General features: G+C 59.4%; 5 protein-coding genes across 5 annotated transcripts; 2 read left to right on the top strand and 3 right to left on the bottom strand.

Annotated features, from left to right (window-relative positions):
• Window positions 1-966: 966 nt before the first annotated feature.
• RITA1 (RBPJ interacting and tubulin associated 1) lies at window positions 967-3,131 on the bottom strand (the record flags this gene model as incomplete). The annotated part of the gene is made up of 3 exons (XM_017831316.1): window positions 967-1,358; window positions 1,816-2,716; window positions 2,995-3,131. Coding segments are annotated over 2 exons (681 nt in total), but the record flags the coding sequence as incomplete, so codon positions are not given.
• A 157-nt stretch (window positions 3,132-3,288) lies between these two features.
• Window positions 3,289-9,058, top strand: DDX54 (DEAD-box helicase 54). Its single transcript, XM_017831326.1, has 20 exons — window positions 3,289-3,330; window positions 3,773-3,920; window positions 4,013-4,083; window positions 4,166-4,351; window positions 4,432-4,481; window positions 4,592-4,633; window positions 4,865-4,960; window positions 5,063-5,184; window positions 5,379-5,440; window positions 5,565-5,696; window positions 6,003-6,213; window positions 6,636-6,770; window positions 7,005-7,226; window positions 7,316-7,389; window positions 7,471-7,668; window positions 7,833-7,978; window positions 8,053-8,166; window positions 8,262-8,366; window positions 8,568-8,671; window positions 8,750-9,058. Exons 1-20 carry the CDS (start codon window positions 3,289-3,291, stop codon window positions 8,971-8,973), a joined length of 2,484 nt encoding a protein of 827 aa, XP_017686815.1. The 3' UTR covers window positions 8,974-9,058.
• An 84-nt stretch (window positions 9,059-9,142) lies between these two features.
• Window positions 9,143-12,300, bottom strand: CFAP73 (cilia and flagella associated protein 73). The gene is made up of 7 exons (XM_017831329.1): window positions 11,507-12,300; window positions 10,896-11,031; window positions 10,624-10,728; window positions 10,366-10,557; window positions 10,032-10,253; window positions 9,592-9,750; window positions 9,143-9,496 (listed from the first exon to the last, which is right to left on the bottom strand). The coding sequence occupies exons 1-7, from the start codon at window positions 11,581-11,583 to the stop codon at window positions 9,401-9,403; spliced, it is 987 nt and encodes a 328-aa protein (XP_017686818.1). The 5' UTR covers window positions 11,584-12,300; the 3' UTR covers window positions 9,143-9,400.
• Window positions 12,301-12,589: 289 nt separating this feature from the next.
• On the bottom strand, window positions 12,590-19,532 carry VSIG10 (V-set and immunoglobulin domain containing 10). Its single transcript, XM_017831327.1, has 8 exons — window positions 19,422-19,532; window positions 18,923-19,207; window positions 15,180-15,461; window positions 14,095-14,388; window positions 13,843-13,953; window positions 13,569-13,581; window positions 13,288-13,448; window positions 12,590-13,157 (listed from the first exon to the last, which is right to left on the bottom strand). Exons 1-8 carry the CDS (start codon window positions 19,504-19,506, stop codon window positions 13,087-13,089), a joined length of 1,302 nt encoding a protein of 433 aa, XP_017686816.1. The 5' UTR covers window positions 19,507-19,532; the 3' UTR covers window positions 12,590-13,086.
• A 788-nt stretch (window positions 19,533-20,320) lies between these two features.
• On the top strand, window positions 20,321-22,770 carry PEBP1 (phosphatidylethanolamine binding protein 1). Its single transcript, XM_017831328.1, has 4 exons — window positions 20,321-20,507; window positions 20,837-20,946; window positions 21,542-21,642; window positions 21,942-22,770. The coding sequence occupies exons 1-4, from the start codon at window positions 20,373-20,375 to the stop codon at window positions 22,157-22,159; spliced, it is 564 nt and encodes a 187-aa protein (XP_017686817.1). The 5' UTR covers window positions 20,321-20,372; the 3' UTR covers window positions 22,160-22,770.
• The last annotated feature ends 1,243 nt before the right edge of the window (window positions 22,771-24,013 follow it).

Genomic DNA, 24,013 nt, shown 5'->3' with positions numbered 1-24,013 from the left:
CCCCTAACCCTCCTCCTCTGCTGAGTGCCACCAAACACAACTGTCCTTGGCTTTCTGGGGGAGGTTCAAAGGAGCATGAAAGTATTTAGACCTGGCACCTCTTGAAAAGTCCCGTTCAGGCACATTTCCTTCATTTGGTCCCTTGGGAAGGCTCAGTTCAGCAGCCAGGGGCAATTCTACCCAGATCTAGGATAGGTAAAAGGATCCCTTTGTAGGGATGTGCAGGAGGAACCTGCTCAATGCCCTCAAGCTTGCAGGAACTGGCACCTGCTGCCTTGGTAGGCTGAACCAGAGGTCCTTTGTGCTGTCTGCACCCAGGAAAGGGCTTGTCCTCGAGGAGAAACACACTGTGCTTACCTGCTGTTCCTGGACACAGCAGGAGAATGAGTGGGATGGGAGGGATACAGTCACAACCTGAGCTGTACAGCCACAACACCCACATCCAGAAAAGCTGCCTGTTCCAGACATTCCTCACGCTGGAGACGAAGAAAAAGGGAGGGGGCAAGAAGGCCAAGAAATAAGCACAAAATCCCTGCAGGGCAGGCTCCTGGCTGGCTCCAGCTCCACGTGCTGGAGTGAGTCAAGGCAGAATCCTTGCTGCTCAAGGTGCAATAAAATAATTTCTGGGGGCAGAATGATGCTCTTAACCTGGCTCAGTGTGTCCTGGGGTGTGTTGGAGTGTTTCCCTTTGCGTTGGAGGGAGTTACCAAACTGCCAGGACTCTCCTGTATTCCCTGACCCTCATGGGCTCCTCCCCACAGCCTCCCTCCCCAGGGAGCAGTGACTGCAAACCCCAAGTCACCCAGCCCATGTCCTTTATCTGCCTCCCCACCTACATTCCTACAGATCAAGCTGCTCTTTCCCACCTCAGGGATGGAAAATGAGGAGCTGCTTTACTCAGCCTTTGGAGATGCCCAGATGGCTCAGCAGCATCCCACAGACCAAACATGAGGTCCCATATTTGTCTTGGATCGTTTATTTGGTGACAGCATGGCACTGCTGTGAACAACCCTCAGCACAAGCCATAGGGTTACGTGTCCACTCAGCAGCTCATCACCATGAGCTGCCAAAATCCCTGCAGCTGGTCCTCCTCTGTCACAAACCCCACCCAGCCTGGGGCCATCTCACCACCAGCAGGATGCAGGGTGATGCCATTCCTCATCTCCAAACTCGTCCTCCTTTCTCCAAACTTGCCAGAGGAGACCTTAAAGTGTCGATGACACGGAGCAAGGACAGCAGGGAGACACCAAGGCCATCGGGGCTGGAGCACACGTCCTGTGCACGGAGGCAGAGGGAATGGGGCTCCTTCTCTGGAGAAGGGAATGTTTTGGGGGGGGCTAAAAGCAGCCTCCCAGTACCTGCAAAGAGGAGGTGTCCATGAGGGTTGGGCCAAGCTTTGTGCTCAGAATGAGAACAGACACAAGCTGAAACAACAAAGGCTCTGACTGGATATAAAGGAAAAGTTTCTGCCTCGAGGACAGCGGAGCAGGGGGAGAGGGGCCAGAGAGGCTGTGCAGCCTCTACCTTTGGGGGTTAAAGCCAAAGCTCACCTGCCACAAGCAGGAGGTCGAAATAGGGATCGCCTGCATTCCCACAACCACGAGCGATCCTGTGATTGCACATGACAGGCAGGACAGAGCAGGACTCCTCTCCCCAGAATTGCTCAGCAAAGGTCCCCTTTGGGACCCTCAGACCTCAGCTGCCCTGGCTGGCCTCACCTGGGACCCCCACCCCGGTGGCACCCCCTGCTCCCTCTTTTGGGAGCTCCATGAGCTCAGCCCTGCCTGTCCCCACCGCTCTGTGCTGTCACTGTACCTGTGCGTGCTCCTTCTCCTGGATGGGCCTTGGACTACCCTGTGGGCACTCCTGTCTCCTGCTTCTCTGACTTCCCAGCTGGACTTCGCAGACAGCAGGAACCCGACTCGTTACCACACCTCATCTGATGACAACTGGACATCGATGGAAGTGGCTGTTCCCACCAAGGCCACCCCACTCTGGTACTGTGGGGTTGTGCCCTCCACTGCCCTCCAGCTCCTGGCTTGTCCCCCAGCATGGAACAGCCCCATCCTTTGTTTCCAGCCACAGAAAAGCGCAGGGTCCTCACAAACTTGGTCACTGGGAGGTCTCAGGTAGTTCTAGGGCTGTTATGTACATCCAGAGGGACATTTGGCATCACTTCCAGGGTGGTCTGGGCTTGCAGCCACCTGCTGCCTTGCCATTCCTGCCCACAGGAGGTCCGGACAAGCTTTTGGACCTGCCCCTCATCAGAGGGCCTCCGGAGGAGGCAGGGGTTGTCGGAGCACTCTGGTTTTTCCACTTTTCTGTCCCGAGGTTGTCTGAAGCCAGGTGAAGCCTTTCCAAGGGGGCGCTGAGCCGGCTGACAGACTGGGAACGTCCTCTGACAGGAGGTCCCCAGCCTTCGGGGCAAGGATTGCTCTCGGGACACTTCCAGCCCCCGGACTTGCCCCTGTGGCCGGGCTCTGAGCCCGCTGTGGCCGGAGGGGCAGAGGCTGGCGGGTGCAAAGCTCTCAGGGGTGTCCCCCTGGAGCGGGGGGAAAGGCCGGGCTGGTTTCGAGGGGCGGGCGGGGGGCTCCAGAGCAGCGTATGGAGCTTGGCTATGTCTTGTTTCCTCATCCACGGAGCTGCCCAAGCGGCACCCTGGGGCTTGGCACCGAACAGGGACTCGTCGCAGAAGGACGGAGCGTGGCTTCGGGACCTTGGCGGGGCGACAAGCGGAGAGACACGTGTTGGTTAGAGCGGCATCACCGGGACCCGAGCGGGATGGGGAGGGATTCACGAGGTGGGGGGAGAGACTCCCGTGGGAGGCTGAGATCGCCCACCAGATCCTCCCGGGAGCCACCGACCCCCTTCACGCGTAGTGAGCCCCGAAATGCGGGACAGCGGGCCGGGGGCTGTGGGGCCGGGGCGAACAGGACCGGGGGCTGCGGGGGCGTGGGGAGCAGGAGCGGGGGAGCACCCCGAGCCGCCGCTCACCTGCACTGACTCCTCGGCCGGGGGCCGCCGGCAGCGGGAGCCGGGGGAGCCGCCCAGGGCGGTGCGAAGGCGGGCGGCGGCGGGCGGGCCCCCGCGGGGCGCCCGAACAGCGACTCGTCCACGAAGGAGGCCCGTGCCCGGCGGCGGCCCCGGGGGACCCGCGGCGGGCGGGCGGCGGCGGGAGCGGAGCCGCCGCCCGGGGCCGGTCTCGGTGCCGCTCCCCCCGCCCGCATGGCCGCGGCCCCGGCCCGGCCCCTTCCGCCCCCGCCACGTGGTTCCGCCGCCGGTCCCAACATGGCGCCGCCGCGCAGCCGCCGCCAGCCCCGGGGAGCGCCGGTACGGGGAGAACGGGGGGAGCGGGGAGGGCCCCGAGGTGTGTGCGGTGTCCGCGGTACCGCTGTGCCCGTCCCCGTGGGCCGGTGTCCCCACTGCGCCCGATGCTGGCGTCCTCGGCACCAGCGTTCCCGGTGCCCCTGTGCCCCGTCCTGGTGTCGCCAGTTGCCGTGTGCCAGCGTCCCCAGTACGGCTGTCCCCAGTGCCGATGTCCCCAGTACCTGATGTTCCCAGTACCTACCTGTGTCCCTAATGCCAGTGTCTTTAGTGCCAGTGTCCCCAGTACCAGTGTCTCCAGTACCTACCTATGTCCCCCTTGGCCATGTCCCCAGTGCCAGTGTCCCTGGTACCCCCTGTCCCCAGCATGGATGTCCTTGCCCTGGATGCAGAGCTGCAGTGCCCTGTGACAACCATCCCCAGTGCCCTGTGACACCCATCCCCACAGGCGTGTCCCCAGGTCCCCGCGCCCGCCCTGCCCGCCTTCCCTACCGCTGCCGAGGAGGACGATGGCGCTGACGCCGAGCTGGACACCCAGGCCATGGTTCGGGCCCAGAACCAGAAGAAGAAGAAATCCGGGGGCTTCCAGTCCATGGGTGCGTATGGGGCAAGGGACAGCTGTCCCTGGGATGGGGACTGTCCCCTCCTGCCCACGCCCCCTCACCTGTCCCTGTACCTGTCCCTTCAGGCCTCAGCTACCCCGTCTTCAAGGGCATCATGAAGAAGGGCTACAAGGTGCCCACCCCCATCCAGAGGAAGGTGAGCGTGGGGGGCGGTGGGTCCCCTCCCCGAGGGGTGGCAGGGGGGCAGTGGCAGTGACGGTGATGGCACTGTGTCACAGACCATCCCCGCCATCCTGCGCGGCCGGGATGTGGTGGCGATGGCACGGACGGGCAGCGGGAAGACGGCCTGTTTCCTCATCCCCATGTTCGAGCGGCTCAAGGCGCCCAGCCAGGCCGGGGCACGTGCCCTCATCCTCTCGCCCACCCGGGAGCTGGCCCTGCAGACCCTCAAGTTTACCAAGGAGGTACAGGGGACAGCAGGGGCAAGTGGGGACAATGGGAGCGATGGGTTTGGTTTCCAACATGCTTCTTTCTCACCCTTAAGCTGGGCAAGTTCACAGGCTTGAAGACAGCCTTGATCCTGGGAGGAGACAAGTAAGCTGTCCCTGTGTCCCCCACTGGTCCCTGCTTCCCTAAAACCTCCCCAAAACCCAGTGACGGGCTGAGCTGCCCTGGGCCTCTCCAGCCTCTCCCCTCTCTCACAGGATGGAGGACCAGTTTGCTGCCCTGCACGAGAACCCGGACATGTGAGTGGGGCACAGGGAGGGGACCTGGTGGGGAAATGGCCCCTGGAAATGATATCTCCTCTCTGGGGACATCACTGATGTTTAGAGCCAGTGTACCTGAGGGACGTGTCCTGGTGTTCCCTTGGAGCATCTTCCTGTGGAACTTCTTTGGGTTGGAGTTGGGATCTGCTCCCAGCATGGGGTGGGGACACTGTCGCCTCCCCAGTCCTGTCACCACCTCTGTCCCCACAGAATCATCGCCACCCCCGGGCGCCTGGTGCACGTGGCAGTGGAGATGAAGCTGAAGCTGCACACTGTGGAGTACGTGGTGTTCGACGAGGCTGACAGGTCAGTGGGGCACAGGGGGGTCCCGAGGCTGGCAGTGTCCCCATGTGTGTCCCTGCAGTGGCAGTGAGGGACCTGCCACATCCCACGTCCCCTGCCCTGCAGGCTCTTTGAGATGGGCTTTGCTGAGCAGCTCCACGAGATCATTGCCCGGCTCCCAGACTGCCACCAGACCGTCCTCTTCTCCGCCACGCTGCCCAAGCTGCTCGTCGAGTTCGCCCGGGCCGGTGAGGAGCAGGGGGCAGGTGGCACTGGGGGAGCCTGGGGACAGGGACACGGCACGGTCCCACAGCTGGGCTGAGCCCAGCATTGACAAAACTGAGCTGGATTAACGCTTGGTGTCCCCAAGCCCCTCAGTGGGGTTGGTCCCAGTAGCACATCCCACGTGTGACCCGTGTCCCGCGTGTCCCACATCCCACAGGCCTCACCGAGCCGATGCTGATCCGCCTGGATGTGGAGTCCAAGCTGAGCGAGCAGCTCAAGGTGAGATGGGCTTTGTGCTTTGTGCCCGCACCTCCTACAAGCCACTTGCTCCTGAGGAGGGGGCAAGGGTGGCAGGGCTGGCACAGGGTGGGGCACAGGGGTGAGCGCTGCCCTCCCGTCACAGCTGGCGTTCTTCCACGTGCGCGGGGACGACAAACCGGCCGTGCTGCTCCACCTGCTCCGCAGTGTGGTGAAGCCCCAGGACCAGACCGTCGTCTTCGTGGCCACCAAGCACCACACGGAGTATCTGAAGGAGGTAAGTGGCACTTGGAGGTGCCCAGAATGTACCCCTGGAGGTGCCTAGGATACCTTTCCAGACCCACATGGGGTCTTCAGCCATGGATATGGCTCCCTGCTGGAGCTTCTGCCACTGTTTCAGTGGCTTGAAGAAGAAATCCCAGCATATGTGACTGTGGAGGTGCTGCATCCATATGCCCCTCAAAGAGGTGGAGCACAGTGGGATTTGGGTGTCTGAGTGGGCACCCTGGAGCCTCAGGCCCTGTCTGTTGGCTGAGGGCACATGCCCAGGTGGGATCCCGTCTCTCTTCTTCCCCTTCTCCAGCTGCTGACGGCTCAGGGCATCCGCTGCACCCACATCTACAGCTCTCTGGACCAGACCGCCCGCAAGATCAACATCGCCAAGTTCTCCCAGGGCAAGTGCCCGGTGCTGCTGGTCACCGACGTGGCCGCCCGCGGGCTGGACATCCCCATGCTGGACAACGTCATCAACTTCAGCTTCCCCGCCAAGGCCAAGCTGTTTCTGCATCGTGTCGGTGGGTGCCAGTGCCCCACACAGGGTCCTGAGGGTCCCTCAGGGTGACGGGGAGGGTGTGAGTGGGCTGTGCCTTGTCCCCTGTTTTCCCCATCCTTGTGGCCTGCTGAGCTGGCACCGGTGTCCCTGGCTTGGGGCAGGAGGTCGCCATGTCATGACAACAGAGGACAGGCTGGAGACAAAGCAGTGTCAGGAGTGTCCCTGATGTCCCAGTTGGACTGTGGGAGCTCTTGGGGGCAGAGCTGGCACCTTCCCTTTAGGATGGCACTGTGGTGGGCTCCTTTTTGCCCCTTCCCCAGCCATGCCCACCTGATAAATGTCACGTGCATGGGCTCCCAGGGACACCAGTGGGTCCCTGTCTGGGTGGGGACAGGCTGGGCTGGCACGGGGTCTGGTTTCCCACTCTCCTCCTCCCGTTGCCAGGTCGCGTGGCCCGAGCTGGCCGGAGTGGCACTGCCTACTCACTGGTGGCTCCTGATGAGATGCCCTATGTCTTCGACCTGCACCTCTTCCTGGGACGCCCGCTCATCCTCGCCGGAGCCCAGGAGATGCCCGCTGGTGAGGAAGGCAGTGGCTGCATGGCCAAGCTGGGACAGTGGCCATGGGGCCACTGGGGCATCACCCTTGGCCTGTGCTGGAGTCTGTGGTCTTATGGTTGGCCCTCACACAGAGGGGCGATGCAGAAAGTGGGGTGTTGGGGGTGCTGATTGAGCACTGCCGAGCTCCCTGGGGCTGCTCTGATAAATCCAGGGTGGGTGCTGGGGAGGTGACACGGTGTCCCCTGTGCTGCAGACGCTGGTGGGGTCCTGGGCCGTGTCCCCCAGAGCCTGGTGGATGATGAGGAGTGCCTGCTGCTGACGGACCACGAGGGCTCGCTGGAGCTGCGCAGCCTGCGCCGCGTCGCCGACAACGCCCAGAAGCAATACCTGCGCTCCCGGCCCGGCCCCTCGCCTGAGTCCATCAAGAGGGCCAAGGACCTGGATGTGTCCCAGCTGGGCATGCACCCGCTCTTCAGTGAGTGCCTCAGGGGTGCCAAGGGAGGGGACCCCGTTGCCTTTGCCAGGGAACTGATCTGTGCCCCTCTCCGTGCCCGCCTTCCCCAGGCACTCGCTTCGAAGACACTGAGCTGGAGAGGCTGAAGTTCGTGGACAGCATTAAAACCTACAAGTCCAAGGCGGTGAGTTGAGATGCCTGGGTTGGGGTGGGAGGGAAGGTCCACGTGGCTCACTGGGAATCATGCTCCCACCCTGGGGGACAGACCATCTTCGAGATCAACGCCACATCCCGGACGCTGGCCAGCACCGTCATGAGGTCCAAGCGGCGCCACGACAGTGCCCTGATCGAGAAGTTCCAGCGTGGGCAGCAGGAGAAGCGGGCAGCAGCACTCAAAGGGCAGTGCCCTGCCCCGCCTGGGCCCCAGGATGGGGAAGGAGAAGGAGAGCAGGAAGACCTCCAGGTAACAGGGTCATGGACACAGGAGCTGCTGCAGAGTGGCTTTGGCCCGGTGATGGCAGCAAAATTGTGCCCCCAAAATGTGCCATGGCTTGGGGGTGGTGCACAGACTTGCAGGGATGTTGGGGGGGTGGTGGCTCCCCCAACCCCTCCACTGTCCCCATGCAGGACGTGTTCTCCAATGTGGTGGGCCAGAAGCGAAAACGGGGCCAAAGGGGAGAAGATGGTCCCAGGAAAAAGCCACAGCAGCCGGCACAGCAGGTCGAGGACTTCTACATCCCATACCGGCCCAAGGACTTTGAGAGCGAGCGGGGGTGAGTTTGGGGGGGCTCCTGCTCCTGTCCTGTCCCAGCCTGTGCAGGGGCCACTCTCATGACCCCCCTTGCAGGCTGAGCGTGGGCGGCGAGGGCAGTGCCTTCGAGCAGCAGGCGGCTGGGGCCGTCCTGGACCTCATGGGCGACGAGAACCACAACCTCAACAGGAGCAAGCAGCTGCTCAAGTGGTGAGTGGGGTCTGGCCATGGGCTGGGGGCAGAATTAGGGCTGGGGTCCCACCAGGTCCCACCACCTGGTCTCACCGCACTCCCCTCTCTCGCAGGGACCGCAAGAAGAAGCGGTTTGTGGGGCAGACAGGCCAGGAGGACAAGAAGAAGGTGCGGACGGAGAGCGGGCGCTACATCAGCAGCTCCTACAAGAACAACCTGTATCCTGCCTGTGGGTGCTGCTGCCTGGGCTGGGGGCTGGGGGAGTGGGGCTGGACCCACTGGCAGCCACGTGGTATTGGGCTCTGCTCCTGCGGATCCATCCCCTGCCAGGGCAGGGGCTGGGAAGGGAGAACAGTCAGACACCACAGCAGGTCAAGTGAGGAAAGTCTCCACACATTCCCTTAACCTGCCCGTCCCAGCTATGAGAAGTGGAAGCAGAAGTACAAGGTTGATGAGCGGGATGAGGATGACGAAGGCCAGCACAGCAGGGAGCAGTTCAGAGGGAAGCACAGGCGCGGGCACGGTGAGTACCCAGAGCGAGCCTCACATCACCCCCCCCGGCTCTGTCCCCCGCCCTGAGCGTGGCCATGTCACTCTGCAGGGCCCACACAGCCCCCAGCCCAGGGCAGGGTGCGCTCAGAGCTGAAGAACAAGCAGCAGATCCTGAAGCAGCGCAAGAAGGCGGCCAAGCAGCGGTTCCTGCAGAGCGGGGGCCTGAAGCGCCTCAAGGCCAGGAACCGGCAGCGGGTGCAGGAGCTGCGGCAAATGGCCTTCGGGCGCCGGGCGGGCACCACCAAGAAGGGCAAGCTGAGGAAGAGGATGTAGGGGAGGGGACTGTGCCCCCAACACTCCCCCCGCACCTGGGCTGGGAATCAGGGAAGGAGACAGTAAAAACTTGGCTGGTTTTGCATCCCGACTCTTCTCTGACCTTGCTCCAAGCATGATGCCTGGGGTAATTCCTCCTCCCTCAGGCCACCCCCAGGCGCAGTCCTAAAACAAGTGAGTCCTGCATCTCCACAGCTGGGATGTATTTTGATGGGAGACACCTTTGGAGATACCAACAGCAGCTCCCTGTTCCTGCCCCAGAGCAGTGCCACTCCAGTGTGCCTGTGCCACAGCCGTCCACGTTGCCTCTCGTCGTGGAGTTCCCAGACTTGTCAGAGAGTAACCTCCATCCCCAGGGGTCCTGTGTCTCCACACTGGCCCTGGCAGCCTCTCCCTAGCCCTGGGAGCAGCCAGGTGTTCCCAGGGGCTATTCCTGGCTCCAAGACAGCCTGGCACCCCTGTGGCGCACTGGGTGCCTGCTGATGGCACAGATGTCAGTCAGGTCCCGCAGGCAGAGCAGCAACTGCAGAGATGGGAGCCTGATGCCACAGCCATTCGGGCACATGAATGTCCCTGTGTCCCCCAGCTCTGCTGCCCAGGGAAGAGGGCTGCACTGACCATGTCCAACTGGGCCTCGGTGTCCTCCAGGGCCACATCCATGGGGATCCTGAGCCATGCAGTGGAGAGCTGGAAGAGGTTCAGCACGGCCAGCTTGATCTGCCCCAGCAGCAGGGTCTTCTGAGTGGCTGTGCTCTGGACACGGGCCCAGCAGGACTCCTAGGGGACAGAAACAAAGCATTGGCTCCTCCTCACCACTTCCCTGTGTCCTCCTGCACCCCCCAGGCCAGAATGGGGGACCCAGGAGTCCTGGCTGTGTATCCCCTCATGCAGAGCTGCTGCTTTCTGGGCATGTGTGGGGACCCTCAGCTCAGCCCAGGGGGTGGAACCCAGCATACCACCACCACTTTGGGCATCTCCCTTCTGCAGACACCAGGGATCTGTACTGCTGCCCCTTTCCCTTGGTGGGGGGTCCTGGGTCACCCCATATCCCCTCTTACCCACTGGAGCACGTCTTGGCGGGCGGCCTCCAGGCGTGTGCGGAGCTGGGCCAGCTCATTGTTGGTGCTCAGGAGCTCAGTGCTCATCTCCTCCTGGTACCGCTGGAGCTGTGCCCTGCCCTGGGCCAGCCGTTCCTGCCCAGCTTCTGCCTCCTGTGCCAGGGCTGCCCGTGCCTCCGCCAGCACCCCAAAATGCGCCAGCATGTCTGGCACATCCTGGAACTGGGCAGTGGGAGGGGGGGGCTGAGAGGCTGTGGGAGCTGCTGCCCTGGACAGGGCTGGTCCCCGCCACAAGGGGCTTGGGGACACGCCAAAGTGGCACCGCAGGGCTCACCTGCCCCATGCTGGCCAGCGCGTCCCGCAGGTAGTCCCCGAAGCGGCGGAGGCTCCGCAGGCGCCGGGCCAGGCGCTCCCTGTGCTGCAGGAGCCCCTCGAGCTCCCGGTGCAGGCGGGCGGCCTCGGCCCCCTGGGCCACCGCCCACGCCCGCTCCTCACCTGCCCTCTTCTCCCGCCTCGCCGCCACAGCCTGTGGGGTGGGACGGGGTCAGCGCGGCCCCCACAGCCAGCCCAGCCCCGGTCCCTGTCCCGGCACCTTCAGGAAGGCGTCGAATTTGAGGGCGACATCCCGCAGCTCCTCTTCCCTCTGGGCCAGCTGCTCCCGGCGCTGCGCCAGGTGCTCCATCCTCTGCCGAAACTCCTGCGGGACCAACCGGGTGCTGAGAGCATCACGCTGTGCTGGCGCACCCGAGGCAGGGGTGGGTGCTAGCCCGGGGACGGCTGGGGACATGCCGGCTCTCTGCTCGTCCCCAGGGCACGCCACAACCCCTGGGGAGGGGGAACACAGCAGGCTGGGGCCGCCCTTACCTCCCGCTGGCTCTGCAGCTCCTGCTCCACCTCTGCCACCTCCCGCCTCTTCAGCAGCACGCGAGTGGAGGGCATCAGAGTGGCTGCATCCCGCGCTGGCACCATCTTGCCATGGGCTGCACGGAGCTCAGCATGGCTGGAGGGAAAAGAGAACCCGGGCAGGGGCATCTGCCATGGGCAGGACCCCCATGGACCACCGCTGCCTGCAGAGCCTGGCCACCCCCCGTGTGTGCAGAGACCCCACAGGGTTATCTCTACCTGCATTCAGGTTCTTGCCCACCACTTCTGCTTCAGCCTCCCCTCACCTGGAGACCCCCAGTGCCAGCGCTGCCCCCCCAGGGAAGGACAAGCCACGGCACAACCTCAGCTTTCTGGTTAGACCCTGGTGAATCCCCCTGCCTCCTCCCAGCCCACAGCTGGGGTGCCCTCCTCCCTAGGGACACAGCACCCACCCAGTGACACCCACTCTGGCAGGAGCAACACAAACTGAGACCCCCGGGGATGCAGGACATGCTGGCCCCGTTTCCAACCCCCCTTGCTCTGCTCCAGCCAGCAGCACCCGCCGTGGGAGCAGCTGCCCATCCCCAGGAGGACAAAGGGGTCTCACTCACAGCAGCAGCCGTAGCTTGTCCTGGAAAGCCGCGCACAAATGCTCCTCCAGGTCCTGCTCCTCCAGGTCCGAGTCCATCTTGGCCGGTGGCTCCTCCTCGCCCCGGGGCCTGTGGAGGAGCTGGGAGATGGCAGCAGCACACAACACTGTTGCCAGGGGCAGCCGGAGGCTCCTGCAGTTCCCTGGGATTTTCCTGGCATGGCTCTGAGCATTGCTGTGAGGGTTCAGTGCTGGGCACCAGGAATGCACCAGGGCTGCCTGCGGACAGCTGCAGGTGGGTCCCACCCTCAGCCCTTTAACCACAGTCCACCCTCACGCTTACACTCCATTCCCTCCAGCCCTCAGACCCTGCTCCAGCCCCTCAGAACTCTCTGTTTGGGTTCCACAGCCCTTCAGAGACCACTTGTGCACAGCCAGACTCCAACCACCATCCCACCAAGTGCTCAGGTGTCCCCACCCCTCTGTGCCCATCAGTTCACACTGTTTTAACATCCCAGGGATGGCTCAGCCCCCCTGACTTCACCAGTGCCCACACTGCCCCTCCCCACATGCCCCAGGAGTGCTTCCCTTCCACTCCATGTGCCATCACATTCCCTTCATCCCCATCTGAGTGCTCATGCCCCTCCATTAACCTGAACACACAGACCCCCTGTGTGCACTCCCTCCCTCCTCCATCACTCTACACACTCTCACACCACTCCCCACTTTAGTTTACTCCTGCCCCTCTTGCAGAATCCTCTGCTCCTCCATCCCACCCCATCCTGCTCCATTTCGCCGTTCCCATGAGTGTGTTGATCCCCCCACTCCATGCACACTCAGATCCCTCCCTGCTCCCCTCTGTGCCTTTTCACCCCTCCTTTTACCTCACAGGGTGCTCAGACTGGACCAGTCCCTCCACCCTTCCTGCACATCCCAACCCTCTGTCATGCACCCCACAACTCCCTTGATCCCCTCTGTGTGGATCCTGCTTCCCTCATCCCCTCCCTGTATAAGTTCCCTCCATGCTTTCCATCATGGCCAGGCATCCCCCTTAAAGCCACCCCGCAAGGAACAGATTAACTCCCGACTCAGACACGGAGCAACATTTCAGACAGCATAGGGGAAAAAATATTTATAATAAAAACAATTCAGCCTCCCCAGAGTCAGCATCAGCCAGGTCCTGCCTGCACACTCGTTTCTTCCCTTATCCCGGGACCACTGTGGCCCTGTGGTGACTTTCCCCATCCCAGCACTGCTCATGGGGACTGAGCCAGAATCCCACACTGGAATTCGAGTCCGTCACAGGCACCAAGGTGAGTGGGTTACTGTTCTCATGCTCTGCCTGTGCTGGGTGTCACCTTGTTTTAAGGACATCCGAGACAAAGAGGAACAAGAAGAGAGAAGAGAAACAGAGAAACGTGGCTGGGGAAGGACGGAGTGGAACTGCGGAAGGGGCGAGTGGAGAAAGGAGTGGGAAGGCTCTGACTGAACTGGCCTGTCGCAGGACACCGACAGCCTGTGCTCAGCCACACGCAAATGAGGACGTGCTTGATGCTGGATTCCAGCTGGAGCTCCATGTACTTCCTCGAGGAGGGATGGAAGTTATGAGCCTCGTGTCTCTTCTCCCCTTGCTTCTTGTAGAGAGACCCTGCCGTGCAGCTCTCCATTGTCACCTATGCAAGGCACAGACCAGCAGCATCTCAGCTACAGCCAACAGGCAACAGGAACTCCTCCCTCCCTGGCAGATGTTCCAGGAAGACCCACAGCTTAGCAGGGAGCAGGTGGCTCTGCCCCAGGGCTCACCTTCCATGAGGTAGTTCAGATAAGCAGCCTGGGCACTGTTCCCATCGACCAGCGCCATCGCCTCCTGCTTGGCGCTGCTGCTCGTGGCCTCCTCATCCCCCTTCCCCTCCTCGTCATCTTCGGAGTCCACCAGCACTAAGACATCACCTGAGTCTGGATGCCTGGGAACAGCAGAGCGAGTGGAGGTGGGCTGAAAGGCTGAGGAGAGCCTGTTCCCTGCCCTTCAGGAAGGCGGACTAGTGAGGCCACGCAGGACTGGGCTGAGGAATGTCAACACTCACCTGAACGCAGCACCTGAATGGGACAGAAGGGAAAGACAGGGTTAGAAACCAGCCCCCTTGGGCAGTGCTACTGGTTTTACTGGGCTGCACAACCCCTGCCAGTCCTGTCTCCATGTCTGTGCCTCCATGTGGAGCTGCCAGCAACTGGACAGTCCCCACACAAAGGCACAGACACAAAGGTGACCTGTCCACACATGCAACCCTGACTGACTCCAGAATACCTGGAGGGACAGGCAAGTTAGGAATAAACCAGGAAGGAGGAACCAATCCCTACCTCTCAGGCACAGGAGGGGATTGTAGTACAAGACAACCCCGGTGACGGTGAGAATACCCAGGAGGGACAGGACCACCACAGCACCCACGATCCCAACAATGTTCACTGGCTCTGTGGAGAGGGGACACAGGCTTGTCACCAGGACACAGATGGATGAAGAATGCCCGGTGCAAGTCAAAAGGCAGGTTCTTAGTGGCAAATGTGGTGTGTCCCCACCCCCTCCTGACTCCCTGCCACGGCAGCCCCACTCACCCTTCACCGTGAGGCAGATGAAGAGCTCCCTCAGCCCCACGGGGTTCTGGGCCTTGCAGACGTAGCAGCCCCCGTCGGTGTCCTGGGAGCAGTTCTGGATGGTGAGCTGGGACACGTTGCCCTCCTGGGTGATGAGGAACCTCCCTCCAGGCTGGATCTCCACCTCTGGCTGGGTGATGTCCCGCAGCCAGCTGATCCGTGCCGCCGGCGTGCTCTCGGTCACACGGCATGTCAGGGTCACGTTGTCACCCACAAAGCAGGTCTTGGGGGGCTCTGACTCCAGGGAAGGGATTTCTGAACAGCCCAAGGGGAAGAAGAAAAGAAAAACAGGAGTCAAGGAGGCAATGGAGGCAATTAACATAACAAGCAATCAGCCATCTGACTGATTAATAATCATTAACAGAAGGGAGCCAGGCAGGAGTCTGGCAGGTGAGCACTGTGGGTTCAGCATTCAGTTCACTCAGGAGCCTCCTGAGCAGTGACCTGAGCAGCTTCCATGGTGCTCAGTCCCTTCTGACACCTGTCTTTATATCCCCAGGGAAGAATGGTCTGAGGGTAGCCAGAGGGAAGATGGCAGAGAGAAGAAAGGCAGCCCAGGAAGTTTCCTTGGGATCAGAAGAGCTCTTGTGAAGCCCTGACAACCCCTGGGAGATAAATACAGCCTGGGTTTTCAAAAGCCACTTTAGACAGATCCCCAAGATGCCTGAAGGAGTCTGGGGGCACACATGACCCTTCTGTATCCCCCGCCCTACCGAACTTAACCTGAGCAAGGCACTAAAACCAGCTCTCACTTTCACACAGGCATGTGCAAAAGCTTTCCACAGGTGAAAACCCTGCTGTGCTGAGATTTGAGTCCCCTGAAGGTGGACCCAAAACACAGTTCACCTGCAACTATGCCATGATGGATCTCAGCCGCAGGATGTCTGTGCCTTATGCTGTCACCCCTGCACAAGCCAAGCCCTGCCATGCTGCCTCCTGGCTTCCCTGACCACCTCAGTGCTCCAGAGGGCAGGGAACGACTGGAGTACCCACCTGCCCAACTGTTAGCAGGCAAATTAAGTTAATGAGGCAGCAAATCAACTCACTTATCTCCACAGTGCACGAAGGCTGCTCCTGCCTGACCACATGGTTGCCGACACACTTGAAGACTTTGCGGTGGGAGAGGTGGGAGCTGTTCAGTGTCTCCACGTGGGTGTCTGAGGAGCTCGTGGAGCTGATGACCCAGCTGGAGTTCTCCAGATCGTGCCCCTCTTCTCTCCAGTGCAGGGTGGGGTGGGGGTACCCCCCAGGCCAGCTGCAAAACAGCTGCAGCATCAGCCCCGACGAGGAGGTCTCAGCCCAGCACTTCGGGGCTGACTGTGGTGCGTCTGTCAGCAAGAACAGCACACGGTCACAAACACTTCCAGGTCACAGCTCCCAGCATCTCAGGGCTGGGACTCTAGCAAGTGTTCATTTGTCATCATTCCCCTTGAAAATCTTCCTGGTTTCCCTGCCAATCTTGCTACCTGACCCGTGTCCCACAGTCCCAGGGGAGCATAGCTCTGGGTGACAGATGACAGGGACCAAGAAGAGGCTGTCACAGCCCCCAGAGCCAAGCCTTGAGGGAGGAAAAGAATCACTGCCACAGCTTTATCCAATGGAAATGAGATAAACACCCAAAAATGCAGTGGGAGAACGAAAACTCCACACTGCCCTGGTCCTCATGTCACAGCTATAAGGGGGTGACACCGATGCAAACTCTCTGAGAACAAGGTTTTGCCTCTCCCTGTCATTGATACAAGCACACAATCCACCTCAGCACAAGAAAGAACTGCTCAGGGAGGGTGTGGACCCTCTCTCTCTCTCGAGACATTCCAAACCCATTCCAAATGAGTTCCTGTGTCACCTGCTGCAGGTGACTCTGCCTTTGCAAGAGGGTTGGACTGGGGGATCTGCAGAGGTCTCCTCCAACCCTAACAATCCTGTGATTTCCCAAGGGAACATGGAAAACACCAGGGCTCTCACCCAGGGACAAGTAACCAGCTTCTCAGAGCCACCAGCCCATCTCTGGCTGTTCCTGGCTACAAGGAGCTCTTCCCACAGGGATCCTGGTGACTCCAGGGTCAGTCACAATGAGGCCAAACCAGGCGTGCTCCCCTCCTTCCTGACACCTCTGGCAGCCAGCAGTGGGGACAAACTCCAGCCAAGAACACAGGTAGGGCAGGTCCTTGCTGGCCTCGTGCCAGGGCCACTTCCCAACCATGGAGAGGTATGTTATTAAACACAGGAATACCTACGGGAGTGGGTCAGAAGCCAACAGAGAGCCAAGCACAGTCCCCTCAGGCAGAGCAGAGCAGGGCTCACGTTTCAGGCACAGTCCCATCTGCTCCTTCCACACACAGATCCACACACACGTGCTTGGTTAACAGCCACAAAGATCCTGGACTCTGATCCAGGTACATTTAACATGCTGTGCCCCTGCGTGTGCCTAACCCAGTGCTGAACAAGACCCCACTGAGAGATGAGACCAAAGCAAGCCCCACACCAGGTTTGCAGCTCCAATGAGGTTGCAGAGGGATGCCTGAGGCTTATTTTGGGAAGCATTTATTCAAGTGACTTTCAAATGACATGATTAAAAAAAAAAAACATCATGGCAAACCCTCAGGTTTATAAGGACATACCTTCCTGGGGCTTGGCTCTCCAGGAACTATATACACACGTCTTGGGTGATCTTTGAAACCACCCAGCTCTGGCAAGAAAGTTCTCTGCAACACCTCCTCTGTCCCAGCTCTGGAGAGGATCATAACTGATCCCAAATCCTGGTATGGTTAACAGAGCAACCTGTCAGTTTGAACCACCAGAAAGTGCCCCACATCAAGGTGGACACAGTCCTTCCAGGACGTCCACCTGGACAGAGCCCTTCCAGGATGTCCAGCCAGAGTTGGCCAGAGCCCACTTTTTGGGCTGGCCCCAGGAACACACCTCCTGAAGCTACCAGCTTTACATCCTGAACTTCCAGGCTCTCCCACAACAACTCTGACTAAACATAACAGAGATCTGCTCCCCAAACGTAAACAAACCAAAAACCTAAAAACCTCCACCCCCTCAACCATAAAACCGCACAAACCACCAGCAAAAAGGACCTGTTGTTTGACCCACAGAAGAGCCAACATTGCTTGTATCAAACCACACACAGACACGCCAAGGAATCCCTGGGAGGTGTGGAACTGCACGTCTCCTTCACACCAGGTGCTTCCCATCCAAAACAAACACAGAACCGCAGCTCAAGGCAGGGCTGCACCTTTGTCCTGTCACTACAATGTTTACTCTACTGCTTGGGGGGTTTTTTAAGTGCAGTTTTAAACAAAAAGAGAACTTTTGGGTACTACCCACAGGACAGGTTGAAGACTGCCAGCTGGTAATTCCCACACAAAGCCCCCACAGGTCCCAGGAGGTTGGTTTACAGCGGTGACAAGTCTGTGTCCAAAAAGGTTCACTCCAGCCCAAGCTAAGTTGTTTATGGGTATTCCAGTGTTCCACATCACCTTTGTCATGGCTGGAAATTAGTTGGCACATTCATTCCAGGCTAATAAACGAAGTTCAGAGTGCAGCACCAACACCTGGCACATCATAAATACAGTTTGCTCCTGAGTGTTTTGCCCCAGTGCTCCAGATTTGGGGCTCCCACCTCCTAAGACCCATGCCCATGATATATTCCCTGAAGCAGTGTGGGGTTTGATTCCTTCACTCCAGACCTCTGTGTGACCTTTCATATCCAATCTGAATGTTCCTTGCTGCAGGAAGGAAATTTTTATTCCTGTAAACTTTCAGAGATTTAATCTGTACAAAACAGGCACAACATTTACATACACGGAGAAGGAAGGAACACCCCGAAGGCAAACAGCAAACAGGTCACACATGGCAGGTGCTGACAGAAAGAGCAACAACAAAGGAAGGGGCCAAGAGGGCACAGAGGGTCAGTGAAACAGGCAAACTGGAAGCGGATTTTCCTCCTTCTCAATCCTGAAGTCACCAGAGTGGCACCAGCCACAGGACCTGTGCTCTTTGCTAATCTGGAGGGGGCTGTTTCCATGAAACATGTGAGGAATCCAGGCAAGATAAAGCTCGCTGGGAGAAGCAGGAAGGACCTGCAGCAGCTGTAAGCAAACTAATCCACCTGAGTACACTCCAGCCTGAACTTCCACACGTGCTCTGAAGATTTCTGAGAATGAATGAACCAAACAGAGATGGAAATAGAAGAGAACACCAAAAGACACAACAGGGCTGAAGGACTAGCCTGTGCTGATAACAGGGGCAGTTCCAGGACAATATTGCCAGCAGTAAATCCAAGGAATGTGGTGCTTCCATTGAGAGCAGAAGGCTGCCCTGTAAGATTCAACAACTGGGGACCCTCCATTCTCCCACCAAAACCATGGCACCAAGGAATGGCACAGCACATCTACTTCCAACATGTATTCCAGTCAAGGGAAAAAAAGACAGTGACCAACAGCCCCCATCCTAAGGTTTATGAAGGCTCAAGTCAGCCAGATTCTGAGGCAAAGGGAACAGCTACACCCTGGAACATGCTACAGGGAAAGATCTACCCAAAAACTTATCACCAGCAATGAAGAACTGAAGAGACACAGTGAGGACTTAACAGCTGGCATTGCACACACCTGATCTGTGACAGGCCATCTGGACTCACGTTTTGGTGCTTGTAAGTGGATGTGAGATTTTGCACGATAAACCCACCTTGCGCTTTTTTTATATTATTTTTCCACCTGTGCCAGACAAATTTGGGGACCTGCAAGACCGAGGGGAGGAGGTTCAGTCAGTGGGACTGACTTACTGGCTACCAGGAGCTGGACCCTGTGTTCGTGGTCCGTCTTGTTCAGCACTTCCTTGCAGGTGTAGTTGCCTTCGTCCTGCACTCGCAGCTCTGTGATGCTCAGGGAGCTGTTGTTGACCAGGGAAAAGCGGACGTCCGGGGGTAAGGAGAGCCTCGAGGAGAACAGAGGTGGGAAGGAGTGCGGGTCCCCTTGGAACCAGGTCACCTCGGTTGCCTCTTTGGAGACGTTGCGGCATAAAAGGAGGATGCTTCCTCCGACCTGCCCAAACACCACTTCATCTGTTCCTGGAAAAGATAAGGGACAGTGTTAGGGATGTAGGGAAGGGGCGAAGTTGCCTTCTGTCAGCAAAGACCGGGATACCTGATATACATCAATGCTTTGAGGTGCTTGTTAGGGGATTGCTGAGGGATCTCCAAGGTGACCAAAAACATCCAGTGCAGACACAAGATTAGGAAAAGGGACACAGCTCCCTGCTCCCCTCCCCTCAGCCCGTGCTACCTGCGGCCTCCCTGCGCGGCACCAGCCTCCAGACGCAAAGGGCGAGGAAGAACCGTACCGGCGGCGTCCCGCCGGGGAGCTGCATGGCTGTGTGCCGCTGCTGCAGCCCCGCGGAGGCGGTGCCGCCCGGCCTCCGCCCCGGCGAGCGGGCAGGGCAGGGCAGGGAGAGCGGGCGGACCCGTCTGGGGGGACCCGCCCGCCCGCCGGGGCCCGTGAGGGGGTCGTGGATCAGCTCCCGCCGCTCCAGCACCGCCATCTTGAGCACCCGCCATCTTGGGCGCCCCCCCGGCCCCGCCCGCCATCTTGGGGTCACCTCACGCCCCCCCGGCCACGTCGGGCGGGCCCCTCAGGGCGGCGCGGGGCCGGGGCGTTGCCCTCAGGTGCCGCCCATGGACCGGGAATGTTTGACACAAGGAGAATGGTGTTTCCTGAGGGCAAAACCAAGTGGGTAAGCGAACCCCACATCCGGAGAGCTTCTGTAATTCACCCGCTTAGAGACACCCCGCAGGCAGCGCAGCGTGAAGAGCAGTGATAAAAGATCACCCCTCTATGTAACCCCGCAGCAAGACCTGTAAAGCATTCAGGTATCTTTTAGGTTTCTCCAGGACATGTTACACCTGGGGAAGGCACGTGGCCATCACATAGAGCGCTCAAACCCCACGGGGTTGCCCCGCTGGGCCCTGGCACATTAATTATTAATTAACCTAATTAGCGGCAGGGGCGGCAGGGCTGCCCCAGGTAACCGGAGCTCGGGTCCCGCTTCCCTGGGCGGCACGGTCTGCTGCGGCCCCGTCCCGCCGGGGGGCGCCATAGAGCTGGAGGGGGGGGGGCAGCGGTGCGTCTTCACCAATGGGAGCGGAGCGCGGCGGCGTCTCCGCCAATGGGCGCGGGGGGCGGGCAGCGCGGAGCCGTCGCCGCAGCCGCCGCAGCCGCCGCAGTCACAACACAGCCATGCCGGTGGACCTGGGACAGTGGGACGGGCCGCTGAGCCTCGCCGAGGTGGAGCAGAAGCCGGCGCAGCCGCTGCGGGTCAAGTATGGCTCCGTTGAGATCGACGAGCTGGGCAAGGTGCTCACGCCCACTCAGGTGAGCAGCGCCCGGCCCCCCGCTCGGGGGGGGTTGCTGCAGCAAAATGGCGGGAGGCGGCCGGGCCTCTTGCGCCGTCTCTGCGGCAGCTCCGGCCGGAGCTTCGCCTGGTGCGGGGGGACAGAGAGGGGCTGAACTTTGCTGTCGACCCTGGTACGGGGACGGCCGTGCCGCGGGCAGAGGCCCTTGGCTCTCATAGCCTGGGCGAGCTGGCACAAACTTTGAACTCCTCGGATGTCGCAACCAGCGCTGGTCGCAGGTCGCCCTGTGTGCAGGGCAGGTGGCTGGCCCGGGCAGCGGGGCTGGTGCTAACGCGGTCACTCCTGCAGGTCCAGCATCGCCCCACCAGCATCGAGTGGGATGGCTGCGATCCCCAGAAGCTTTACACCCTGGTTCTCACAGATCCTGATGCGCCCAGCAGGAAGGACCCAAAGTTCAGGTATGAGAGTGAGCCTGGGTTGCCTGGGGGAAATGGAACATCCCTCTTGGGCTGAGGAGAGGATTAGGAGGAGTTTGGGACTGTGCTCCGCCTAAGGTGCAGCTTTGGGGCTGTGGCTTGGCATAGAAACGGTGTCCTTGCATCTCTCCTTCAGCCAGGGACAGCATGGGGAGTAGCAGCTGCTCTTTCCAGGGGTGTTGGAAGATCTGTTGCAGCTGGAGCAGCACAGCATCTGCTGCTTGCTCTAATTTGGCCCATGTGTGAGTTGGAGTTAGGCTTGTCTGTGTTGGTTGTGGAGTCAAACCTGGGGCCAGTTCACTTTTCTCAAGTCAGCTCAGAAGCTTGTGGAACGTCCACTCTTGGGGGTCAGGCTCTGGTTTTCCCACAGCCACAAGGCAGGCTGATGGAGCTGGTTTTGGCAGGTTGTGCATCCCAAAGGAGCACTACCTGCTCTGGGACCGCTGCTCTTTGGGTTTGGCAATCCAGGAATCAGCTGTTTGCTTATTCTTCACTGACAGCCTTATGGAAAAGCAGCAGCTTGGAGTGATAAAGGGATTGTGCCACAATCTGATTGTTCTTTGCCCTCTCCTTTCAGGGAGTGGCATCACTTTTTGGTGACCAACATGAAAGGCAACAATGTGGGCAGCGGGACCGTGATGTCGGATTATGTTGGCTCCGGGCCTCCCAAGGGAACAGGTTGGTACCTGCCTGCAGCAGTTCCCAAGCGGCGCTACATGGATCAAACACAGTGCACAAGGGTGGGGGGAAGCCAGCAGGAAACGATCCGTGCAGGATTGCCCGTGGCTGCATGAAGCCACACCCAGCAGGAGCACGTATGGAGCATATCTAGTGCATCTTCTCTAAGCTGCCTTAAGCTCCATCATCCTCAGCCTCCCGATCCTGGAGCACGCAGGCACCTGCAGGGGTCACTTCAGAGCACACCTCGGACCTGGAATTCCGGGTGCCCGGTGTGGTAACGCTGTCCCTCCCCGCAGGGCTGCACCGCTACGTGTGGCTGGTGTACGAGCAGCCCAAGCAGCTCTCCTGCAACGAGCCCGTCCTGTCCAACCGCTCCGGGGACAAGCGAGGCAAGTTCAAGGTGGCCGCTTTCCGCAGCAAGTACGGGCTGGGGGTGCCGGTGGCGGGCACCTGCTACCAGGCAGAGTGGGATGACTACGTGCCCAAGCTCTACGAGCAGCTGTCGGGGAAGTAGGGTGTGCAGCACCCACGGCTCGGGCACGGCGCTGTAGTTTTGTTTGATTAGTGAGTTGAACCCAAGTGTCCCGCTCTGACCGCTGGAGCTGTAACCCCGTCACTGTCCCTGCTCCGTGTCCGTGCGTCCAGGCCTGTGCTGACTGCCGTGGTACAGATGATCCTAGCTAGAGCTGCTGACAGGTGTCCCTGGAAGGGCCACTCCCTCCAAACTGATCTGCTTAAGGGAAACAAAAGCCTTTGTTAATTAGTGTCAATTCAGGGTGTCTCTGCTGTCCTGGGATGGCTTTAGATGTCAGGGGTGTGGGTACAGCACCACTTCTGGGCTAGTGCTGGCTGTGGAGACTCCCTTTTCAGGAGAGGAGAGGGCATAAGGGAAACTTTCCCTCCTCCCTATTTTTTTTTTCCCCCCTCAACCTTTGGCCAGTGCCTCCCTGTCACCGCTCCAGTAGTGAAGGTGCAGCTCGAGGGGGAGGCAGGAGCTGGTCTACACCACTTCTTCTGTTCTCTGCTGCCACTCAAAGCTGAGACCACTTTGTTTTGTTCAGTCCTGTGGTGACCTGATCTTACCGTGCTCTTTGCTCACAGTGCAATTAAAAACTTACCAAGGTGTGTGGCGTGCTTGGTTGTCTTCTTGGGGGATGAAGGGAGTGCTCAGGGGAGCAGCTGGATGTTGTAGGGCTCCTGTCCTGCTGGGAAGAGGCTGGACCCTGTACCAGGGACTCCCCACTCCTGGAATACGCTGGTGGCTGGAGTGACACAGCTCAAAGCAGTCATGTCTTTCCATCTTTACCTACCTTTAGTCCCTGTCCCAAGGATCCCCCTGGCTCTGTGGAGGCTCCTTCCCTCTGCAGGAACCCCATCAACCCCCCAGTCTGAACCCCAACAGCAGTTTGGCCTCCACCAGCTTTACTGACCTGAAGCCAAGTCCCAGCCAAGCTGCAGATCCCAGGTGTTTCCTGCTCCTCCAGCAGCTTTGCACTGAGGCCTGGGGGTGTGTCCTGAGTACTTAGAGCAGAAATGAGCCTTTGGTCCAGCCTGATGGCTATAAAGAGGTAAAAAAGGTGAAGACAGTGCAATTCAACTTCGTGGATCCAGGAGCCTCCCCCCCCTTTTTCAAGCTGCTGTCTCAAGGGTCTGCACTGACACGGTCTGACAGAATCAGGGGCCCTGTGACAACTGGGGACTCCCTAACTCCAGAAGGTGGGTGGTGTCTGCCCCAGGGCAGTTTTTCAGCTCAGCCATTAAAACATTTCAACAGGATTGATGGTTTTTCAGGAAAACATCCCCAACTACTCCAGACCAAGGCCCACAAGACTAAGGCTGGAGCAGTGCTCACATGGGCTGATCCATCCTGGGACTGCTCAGGCTGGAAGCAGGATATAAACAAGCTACAATCCATCACCCTGAAAACCTCCACTGTCAGGAAAACGGGCCTGGAATGGAGCCCTGAGGTTCCTGCAGCACCAGGCTGAGAGACACCTGTGGAATGGGACACCTGTGGAATGTGTCACCTCCCTCTCCCCACACCTGTGCTGGGCCACGAGCCGCCCCTCCCACAATGACACAGCCAGGCATTGTGATGAACACTTTTATTTACAAATATAATTAAAAGCTCTGACAGTTATTCATGCTCTTCCCTGGAACCTGAAAAATGTTTTTTGTTGTTTTGTTGGTTTTTTTGTCCTTTTTTTTTTTGTCGTCGTTTTTTTTTTTTTTAAAGTGCATGCAAAAGAAGTAAAGCCTTTTTTTTTTTCTCTTTTTATTGTAAGAAAATACACAGTTTGAAAGTGTGAATAATGCAATATTTATGACCAAGATCATGGGGTTGGGGGTGGACTTGGGGGAGGAACAA

This window comes from Lepidothrix coronata, unplaced genomic scaffold (genome assembly GCF_001604755.1).
Source record: "Lepidothrix coronata isolate B3197 unplaced genomic scaffold, Lepidothrix_coronata-1.0 Scaffold189, whole genome shotgun sequence".
In the NCBI taxonomy this organism is placed as follows: domain Eukaryota; kingdom Metazoa; phylum Chordata; class Aves; order Passeriformes; family Pipridae; genus Lepidothrix; species Lepidothrix coronata.
This window is presented reverse-complemented; position numbering and strand designations above follow the sequence as displayed.